Source organism: Panthera leo, chromosome E1 (assembly GCF_018350215.1).
Source record: "Panthera leo isolate Ple1 chromosome E1, P.leo_Ple1_pat1.1, whole genome shotgun sequence".
NCBI classification, from domain to species: Eukaryota; Metazoa; Chordata; class Mammalia; order Carnivora; family Felidae; genus Panthera; species Panthera leo.
In genome coordinates, this window is record NC_056692.1 from 16,392,109 (window position 1) to 16,402,442 (window position 10,334).

The following is a 10,334-nucleotide window of genomic DNA, read 5'->3' on the forward strand; positions in this document are numbered from 1 at the left end:
ATGAAGTTTTGATACATGCTACAAAATGGATGAACCTTGAAATCATCGTATTAAATGAAATAAGCCAGATGCAGGACAACATTATATGATTCCAGTTATATGAAATACCTAGAATAGGCAAATTCACAGAGATAGGAGATTAGAAGGCAATGGAGAATTATGACTTAATAGTTACCAAGTTTGTTTGGGGTGATGAAAAAGTTTTGTAAGTAGGCAGTGGGGACATGGTTGTGCAACACTGTGAATGTAATTAATGCCACTTAATTCTATACTTAAATATGGTTCAACTAACAAATTTTATGTTATATATATGTGTGTGTGTGTTCAACCACAATTAAAAAAACATTCTATGATTGGGGCGCCTAGGTGGCTCAGTCAGTTAGATGTCTGACTTCATCTGAGGTCACGATCTTGTGGTTTGTGACTTTGAGCCCTGCATCAGGCTCTGTGCTGACAGCTCAGAGGCTGGAGCCTGCTTCGGATTCTGTCTCTCTCTCTCTCTCTCTCAAAAATAAACATTAAAAAATTTTTTTGTAAAAAGTTCACGGTCACCTCACAGATTAAAATATAAAAGGAAAATGTGCCCTTATCTAAAAATGGAGAGAACTAAGAACATCCATTAACTAAGATGTCCACTGGCCACATGGCACACACACACTTTATGTGCATCCTGATGTGATATGATCTATATAATAGTCTTGCTGGAAAATTTGACCAGATCTACAATATGGGATGTTCTATAGTACAAGAACCTGAAAAGCCTGAACTCTTCAAAGGATTCACCATCATTAAGAAAAGAGAGTATTGATATAACAGTTCTAAATTGGGGAAACTATAAAAACACAAGAGCCAAATCCAATGCTTGAAACTTGACTGGATCTGATCTGATCTGGAAGCAAAGGAGCTATATAGGATATGTGGGGAATAATAAAGGAAATTTGACTTATGGACAGAATATAGGATGGTAGTACTGAATTACTGTCTTTAAAAAAAAAAAAAGTTTTTAATGTTTATTTATTTTTGAGAGAGTATGAGTGGGGGAAGGGCAAAGAGCGAGAGAAACAGAATCTGACGCAGGCTCCAGGCTCTGAGTTGTCAGCGCAGAGCCTGATGTGGGGCTCAAACCCACAAACCATGAGATCATGACCTGAGCCAAAGTCGGACACTCAACCAACTGAGCTACCCAGGCGCCCCCTGAATTACTATTGATCTCTCAGTTACAGTAATGATAATATGGTTGTACACAATACTGTGTCTGTGCTTGGAAAATACATGCTGAGGTACTTACAGGTGAAGTATTAAGGAATCTGCCACCTATTTTTGGATGGTTTGGCAAAAGAGAATGTGTGGGAGGAAAGGACGGGAGAGGTGGAGCATTTAGGGTAAGATAACAGATGGGGAATTTAAATGAAGGATATACAGGCTTTCATTGCAGTGTTTCAACGTTACTGGGGGATTAAAAATTTCAAAATAGAAAAAGGAGATTTTTAAAAATTAGAATTCTTCAAATTTTCCTCTTTTCCACTCAGAGTATACATAAGAAAGCTAAATGAGGGGTACCTGGCTGGCTCAGTTGGTACAGCATGCCACTCTTGATCTCAAGGGGTCATGAGTTCAAGCCCCATGTTGGGCGTAGAGCTTACTTAATTTAAAAACAAAAGAAAAGAAAGAGGAAGGAAGAAAGCTAAATGAACAAGGGGGAAAAGATAGCAAATTCAGGCCTTTCCATACCTTCCACGTCATACCAGTGTGCGCCGTTTGTGATCCCATCTTTGAAAGTTTCGTCTTCATCTCCTGGACAATGAGGTGCACCAGTTTTCATTATGGGATGGTTTGATGCATAGGCTTTTGCCAAGTATTTAAAGACTTCATCATCTGAGGTTTTGCTATAGATTCCAGTGGCCTTATGTTCTGGAGAATCATCAAAAGGATAGCTTGCTACCACAGAGCCACCATGCAGATTTCCAGAAAGCACAAACCTTTGAAAACAACCAAATCATGTATCACCAAAAAAAAAAAAAAAGGCACAGAAAATGCCATGTATTTAAAAATTCTACATCTTTCATAAATGAACTCAGGTATCTCTCTTAGAGACCCAGAAGACAACTCTATCAGCTGTTACAAGCAGAACAACCAAAAAAGAAAATGAAAGAAAGCATCATCAATTTAACAAATTTCAGTCCAATGGTTTTTGTAATTCAACTTAACCTCAATCAACTTTAAAGAATTTTCCCACCATTAAAAAATTAGCTGAATCACAGTATAAATTAACGTTTCAGAAGACATCTTATTCAGGGAATTCAAATTTGGCGTTAGGTTGAACAATATGAACTTCCAAGTATTCAGTCACTTTTTGAGCTACAAAAGTGGCAATTTCATGTAGTTCAACCTAAGACTTGTATTTTGTAACATGTTAACATTGTAGAAAACATGACTTGTATAAATAAATACTTGTTGAATACATGAGTTACGTTAGTGACTTTCATGATTTTTTATATTTACTATCCAAAAATGTTTCAGGTAGGAAGTCTAATTTAAAACAGGATGTGTTTTGCCTCACTCCAGTTTCACAATATACTGAATACTAAATTCACATTTTCAAAAGAGAAGCCACAGTTGAGAAGACTGGGGGTGGGGAGAACCTGATACAGTGAGCTGCTTTCAGAGAAAAACAATATAGCACATAAAAGATTAGTCCTCCATTGCGTCACCATAGAAGCAGCTCTAAGCCCAATGTTTCTGATTGGCCCATTAAAAAATAAACTGACATGCAGACAGGGCTGCTCCCATAAAAGAAACATTTTTTTTTATGTTTCTACTTCTAAGCGAACCAATTTATAATTTGGTGAAATTTATAGATACTGAAATACTGAAGAACTCCTTTTATGGTGAAAGCTAGAGGCAAAAACATGCTCAAGTCCTATTTATACATCCGTCTCTCATGTAACAGTTTAAACTATTACTGTGAGTACAGATTAAACACTCTCCTCTTGGCCCTCTAAACTGGATTTTCTTGCTTCTGCCTTTTTGTGGCTGAAATGAACTGACCTACAGAAGTTCTATATATAACATTTCATTGCTTCAAAGAAAATCAGATCTATCATATGTCTAATTTGAAAGGTTATTTTAAGTATCATCAATACCATCCCAGAGAATATCAAAAAGTGAAAATTACTGGTAACACAGAATCTGGTCATCAGAAGACAGAACTTAGCCAATGAAAACAGTGATTAAATACTAGAATAGACTATGAAAAGAGACTAGTTAAAAACTAATATAATTATTATTAGCAATCTTCCAGACACCAGAGGATGCCATTTGGAGTAGCAGCAATAGCACAAGGTCTGGAGCCAGGCAAATATGGGGGAGAACATTCAGTCTCCCAGACTTGTCACTAACCAGCAACAAAATACGATCAGAAGTTACTGCCTCTAAACCATTGAACCCCAGTTTCTCTCTCATCTGTAAAATGGGGATTAATGCTACCTGCTTCTCAGGATTGTTACAAGAATTAACACACATACAACACCTTCCAGCACAACAGCTTTATATCCTCTGCTCAACAAATGTTCATTCCTTTGGAGCTATCTAACATCCTAGTGACTAGGGAATCACTGCCTTCAGGCTTTCATTTTATTCCCCACTACCAATGCTAGCCCTTGGGTGACAGAATGATACAGAAACAAAACCTAAGTATATATTCTAACATTCTAATTCCATTCTACCCATCTGGCACCCACTGCTAAGGTATTATCAGTTTACTTTCTGATACGTATGCCTTAAATAATTTAAGTGCTTTTCTCTCCCCCTGTGATTTTGGGAGAGCTACAAGAAGCCTAGCCTAGTTCAGGCATCCATTCAGCAACAAATTTTAAGTGTCAACTATGTGCCAAATGTTCTAGGCCCTAGGGAATACATCAGTGAACAAACATAAAAATGCCCTCATGGCATTCATATTCTAGTAAACTAAAATGGATAACTGCATATTCGAAATAAGTGAAGCATGTTGTTTTAATTGTATATTTTTCAATTAAAACTTTAAAGTCCAAGATTCTTGGGGCACCTGGGTGGTTCAGTCAGTTCGGTGTCCAACTTCGGCTCAGGTCATGATCTCACAGTTTGTGAGTTCAAGCCCTGCGTCGGGCTCTGTGCTGACAGCTCAGAGCCTGGAGCCTGCTTCAGATTCTGTGTCTCCCTCTCTCTCTGTCCCTCCCCTGCTTGTGCTCTGACTCTCTCTCTCTCTCTCTCTCTCTCTCTCTCTCAAAAATAAATAAACATTAAAAAAAATTTAAAGTCCAAGATTCTCTATTAAATGCAGTTTTCACTGTTTGGCATTTTTTTTTGCAATGCTTTTCAGAAATATTAAAATGGCCTAACCACGGGGCGCCTGGGTGACTCAGTCGGTTAAGCGGCCGACTTTGGCTCAGGTCATGGTCTCATGGTCCGTGAGTTCGAGCCCTGCTACGGGCTCTGTGCTGACAGCTCAGAGCCTGGAGCCTGTTTCAGATTCTGTGTCTCCCTCTCTCTCTGACCCTCCCCCGTTCATGCTCTGTCTCTCTCTGTCTCTCTCTGTCTCAAAAATAAATAAACGTTAAAAAAAAAAAAAGGCCTAACCAAATACTTGTAGAACAAAATATTTGCAATCTACTTGAGCGATAAAATTCACTTATTAGAGCTTCCTTATTTTACTTATGTAGTCTTAAAAGTATGAATGCTACTCTTATAAGGATTTCAAGACAAAGTGATACCTATTACAGTAGCTAGAAATTTACCGCTTTTAGTCTTTATCAAACCAACTTTGCATGTCAATCCAATTTATTTGAAAGGTATTTTATGGCTCCATTCAAATCATTTAAGTGTTTTTCATACTTGACTTTAGTATCATATATTATTTCTTGCATAAGATTTAAAGTAGCTGCTAAATATAAATATTATAAACAAGAATCTATAGATATTTAAAAGTTAATCTCTAAGTTAACTGTGTTATGCTTTCCGGATAACCCTATAACTTTTAAAAATTAAGAGGACTTGAGTATGATAAACTAAATTCTCAAGATTCAGGAAACTGTACATATAATACAAGCTCCTCAAAAGTAAATTGTACCCACCCCCAGCAATAAGATAATGCTTTTCACAAACATACCAAATAATCATTTATATGCTAATCTCCTATATAAGTCTAAGCAGGTATATTTAATTAAAGAAGCCTAGTGTGCTTTCAAAAATGGGGGTGAAGAAAACTATTAAATCTTTATTTTAATAATGGGGTTAAAACCTTGTATATTTTCCTAAGTATATGTGTCAATTACCAATAATACAAAAATACCTATTGTATGAAGTATAAAGTGAAACAAAGAAAATTCACTTTCTTAAGCAGACGGAAATAAGTGTTAAATTCTTACATATCCAAAATAGCAACAAAAATCTATTTCTAATATAGCTAGGTGAGTAGCATATCAAGAAGTTACTCGGGGCGCCTGTGTGGCTCAGTCGGGTGAGCATCTGACTCTTGATTTCAGCTCAGGTCATGATCGCACAGTTCCTGGGATGGAGCCCTGCATCAGGCTCTGCTCTGTGCTGACAGCACAGAACCAGCTTGGGATTCTCTTTCCCTTTCTCTCTGCCCCTCCCGCTGTGCTAGCACTCTCTCTCTCTCTCTCTCTCAAAATAAATAAACTTTAAAAAAATTACTCAAATGATTTCAGAAAATACACTGAAAAAGGTAATTTTCCCATACAGACTAATGTATTCAGTTCTTAATTTTCCAATTCATAAAGCTAACTCTAAGCATCATCTCAAATTGTGTGTATGCTTGTGTTTTTCATTTTATTCACATATCTGTCCTTTATTATTAATTTACCATTAAAGAGTATGCATTTTGAGTTGATATTTGACAGCTGAAGATGGATGGATGTACTTTTCATGTACACCCTATGTAGGTAGTCACCTACTTTCCCTTCTGATGAGAGTTATGTGTTTGAAACCTGGTTGGGTACGATCAGGATAGTCCATAGCCACAGAACAAAATGACTTTCTGCATAATACCAACAAACACAGATGAACTCAAAATTGTCACAAGCTCCAATCATTGAACTAACCGGCCCAAACCACAACTTATAATTGTTAAATACTGTAATATGAAAAAGTTAACCAGGGAGCAAATTTTTGGCTCCACATTTTAAAGTTTAAAGCTTTTGGTATAGCCTCAAGGTGACTTGCACCAAGGCAAAGCTCATTTTCATTTCTGGTCACCCACCGCAGAACTAACACTGAAGAGAAAAATCTCATCATGGAATTCATATCATATCTGCAAGGGTCATGACGGGGCGTTTTCATTTAAGCAATGCAAACAACGCATTTGATATATCATCTCAGAAAAGCCTCAGCCACCCCAGCTTCTGACAACAAGATATATATATTAAAGTCATGTTTCTTAGGTAAATGTTCAGAGATCATGACATGGCTATCTTTAAAAGAAAAAAAAAATCTTCCCAGAATATATGTGAAGTTAAATATCTACAAGGGAGCTCAAAAGGAGGAGTAAAGTCAAAGGTGGAAGATTAAAAAAAAAAAAAGTAGGATTGTCATAATGCCTATGAATTTTCTAGGTCTGCTATACGTATTGAAATCTTATAGAAGCGAGGATTCCCACAGAGAAACTTCTCTGTTCATTATTACCTTTATTGTATCTGTCACTTAGAAATCTTCAAATCAAGACGGCAAGTAACTGTTTATTCACAAGCCTTATGAAAGACACAAAAATGGGGATGTGCTGGCAAAGCTGATGCTTGAAAAGGGAAGAAGTACATGCTCACTCCAGACATTATTCCATCTGGAGTAAGTTCTCTCTCCTTTTATTCCTCCCCTCCTCCTTTTTGCTGAAAATCCTACTCATCTCTCAAGACGCAGTTCAAGTTCTACCTCTTCCACAGAGGATCCTTATTATTGCAGCCCACACACATTTTGCCAGTAGGAACAATTCCTGTAAAGTTTAACTGGGTATATAAACACACCTCATATGTATTTATAATATTCTCTTGTTACACACTATTTTCTTGAGGTCCTCATGCTTTTAATTTTTTACATCCCACATAGTGCTTAATAACACTTATGGTATGTATTAAATGTGACAATTAGCCATTCAGCCCTGGCCCACTAATAGTGTGCGAAGAGCATCAGAAACCTTCCAGAGAGTCTAAAATGAAGCAGCTCACAGATGAAGATACCAGCTCTGTGCAAGTTCTCCAGCCATAGCCATATGCTCCCTAGCTGAGTCAGAGGTAAAGACTGGAAGAGGACCAGTTTCTGTCAAATAACCAAGAAGACCCAGGGAGTGTCATTTATCATTATTGGGCTACAGTCTCCCTCTATAGCTGTTAAAAGCACTGACAAAGAGTCAAAGAATCTAAGTCCCAGCTACACTTCCCACCATAGAAATTACTTAACCAATCTGACCCTCAATTTCCTCTATATGCAAAACAGGGATTTTAATGATGTCTATTGCATGAGGTTGTGGCCAACATAAAGTGAGATCATGCAGCCCAGGGAAAGAGCTTACTTAGCAGGGTGCCCACAGCAGTAACAGCAATAGCGACAGCTTATCTATAAAATGAGTGAGCTGACCTAAGTTATCCTTAAGTTCTCTTCTATTGCTCATATTCTATGGTCTTGTGACAACACGGACCAGAATGTCAGAAAGGAGTCTCTCTTCCAGCCAAAGAGCTCTTTGCGTTGAACAAATGACAGCCTCTAGACAGCGCTTCTTGGACTATTAGCGAGATAAGAGGCTAAGCGGCCTGGGCCCTGTCCAGGTTACGGCGTGTCGCTCTCCACCTTCACTACCCCGGTCCCTTAGGCCTGCAAGCACTGTTTGAGTGTCTACTGAGTGCCCGCCCCAGCCCCTGCCCGTGGAGGCCCACGTGGATGGGGGTGGGAGGAGAAGGTTCACGACACTCACTTGTTCCTGCGGATCCAGTCCATGAGGGCGCGCACCTCTGGCACTTCATCCAGGGCAGGGGGCTCGCCGGTGCTGAACTGGTCGGGAAAGCTGCGGTTGAGGTCACGACCGCGACTGTTGTCGCGACCGCTGGCCCCGGGGGGGCCACTGTCGCTGAGACCGCAGTCGCCCTCGTGGGCGCGCTCAAAGCCGTCGGGGTTGAGGCTGGGCAGCACGTACACGTCGGTGGTGTTGAGCAGGCGGACGATGCGCGGGTCTCCGCGGCGGTACCCAGCCGCCAGCTCGCGGGCTAGGTAGATCAGCACCTGGCGCGACACGGTCTCGTCGCCGTGCATATTGCCCACCAGCTTCACCTGCGGCCGGCCCGGCAGGAGCGGCCCCGCCGCGTCGGGCCCTGCTTCGCCGTCAGGAGGCGGCGGCCCCAGGCCGGCGGTGAGGCGCAGCACCCACAGAGGCCGGCCCTCCACCGAGTTGCCGATGCTGAAGAGGCGCGCCAGGCCCGGGGGCCCCGCGGCCGCCGCCTCCTTCAGCGCCGAGCCCAGCTCCTCTTCGTGGTAATAGCGGTCGAACTGGCCCTCGTCCGCCTCGGCGCCAGCGCTGGTCGTCGTTGTCGTCGCCTCCGCCTTCTTGATGTGCGCTGCCCGGGCCGGGTTCCGCAGCAGCAGCAGCAGGAGCAGGCACAGCAGAAGCGGGAGGCGCCCCGGCCGCCAGGGCGGCCGCGCGTCCCAGCCGCTCGCCATCTTCCAGCAGCGCCGCTAACCCCGGCTCCGCTCCCGCAGCTCCGGGCTCCGGGAGGCGGGGGCCCGCCGGATCCCCTCCGCGCCTAGCAACCCCCTCCCGCCCTCCGGCCGCAGCCAATCGTGGACGGGCCTTCTGCGGCGTCACGCAGCGGGCGGGGTTTTCCTTAAAGCCCCAGATCCCCCTCTGGGCGTGCCTTCCTCTCGTCCCGGACGAGTTTGGTCGCTCTCTTCCTTCCCTAAGATTCCTCTCGCTCGCTTTCCCTCCTCCGCGTTTCCTCTTCTGCGTTTACTCCGCTTTTCCTCTATTCGTCCGATCTCTCCTTTATGGCTTACCCCTTAAATTCTCACCCGCTTTTCTCTGAGTACTCTTATTAGTTCCTTTCCCATCTTTGTTGCAGCTATCTCCCGCTGCGCTTTAACGCTTAGAACCGAGAATCGAAAGAATCAAAAGGTTCCAAAGAATCAAAGGACTCAAAAAAAAAAAAAAAAAAAATCAAAAGGTTCGAAAGAATCAACCTTTTAAGAGCCGAAGGACGCCTTAGCTCTTTCCACCCTGCACGCTTTCCAACGGAGCCGCCCTGCCTTGGCTTGAGCCCGGTGCCCTGTAAGCTGTTGAAGACAGTGGGACACTTGAAGCTCACCTCACAAAGCAGTCCGTTCCAGTTTTTAGTTTCTGTGTTGACAGGAGGTGTCTCCTTTATGTTTAATGGAAATCTGCTAGGTAGTAGGCTCTCTTTGTGTTAATGTGTAATAATGCATAATGTATATTTTGTCTTTTGGTGTCACTCCAGGCTATTTCGCTGCCACTAATTCTTGTGTGTGTTGGTGTCAGCCCTCAGTACGCAGATTTCATTTCATAGTTCACTTTCTCACCTCTCACACTTATTCCTGAACAAGTTATTTGTTTAACCGTGGCCTTAGAATGACATTTTCAAAGCAGCAGGTATGACATTTCTGGAAACGCTTGGTGAGTATAATTCCTGAACTCCTTAAGGTTTTGTCAAAGCTGGCAAATAATACGGTTTTTATCGTTTAGAGAAAGGGCCTTTTAAATTTTTTTTTTTTCAACGTTTTTTATTTATTTTTGGGACAGAGAGAGACAGAGCATGAACGGGGGAGGGGCAGAGAGAGAGGGAGACACAGAATCGGAAACAGGCTCCAGGCTCCGAGCCATCAGCCCAGAGCCTGACGCGGGGCTCGAACTCACGGACCGCGAGATCGTGACCTGGCTGAAGTCGGATGCTTAACCGACTGCGCCACCCAGGCGCCCCTAGAGAAAGGGCCTTTTAAACTGGTCTTTAAAATAAGCTTCAGGGGCGCCTGGGTGGCTCAGTCGGTTGAGCGTCCGACTTCAGCTCAGGTCACGATCTCGCAGTCTGTGAGTTCGAGCCCCGCGTCAGGCTCTGGGCTGATGGCTCAGAGCCTGGAGCCTGCTTCCGATTCTGTATCTCCCTCTCTCTCTGCCCCTCCCCCGTTCATGCTCTGTCTCTCTCTGTCTCAAAAATAAATAAACATTAAAAAAAAAAACATTTTTTTTAAATAAGCTTCAGTCACTTTAGCTTGAAGAAACATAAAACCTCACAATTCTTTTATCAAGTGTGAAATTCTACTCATCTAACAACATAATTGCAATAAGT

General features: G+C 42.2%; 1 protein-coding gene across 1 annotated transcript in view; it reads right to left on the reverse strand.

Annotated features, from left to right (window-relative positions):
* Positions 1-8,748, reverse strand: part of CPD (carboxypeptidase D) — an 80,813-nt gene extending 72,065 nt beyond the window's left edge. Inside the window, exons 1-2 of the mRNA XM_042917187.1 lie at positions 7,958-8,748; positions 1,732-1,979 (exon numbers count right to left, since the gene is read on the reverse strand). Coding sequence (XP_042773121.1) covers positions 1,732-1,979; positions 7,958-8,697 — 988 coding nt within the window. The 5' untranslated portion in view covers positions 8,698-8,748. The remainder of the gene's footprint in view (positions 1-1,731; positions 1,980-7,957) is intronic.
* Between the last annotated feature and the right edge of the window lie 1,586 nt (positions 8,749-10,334).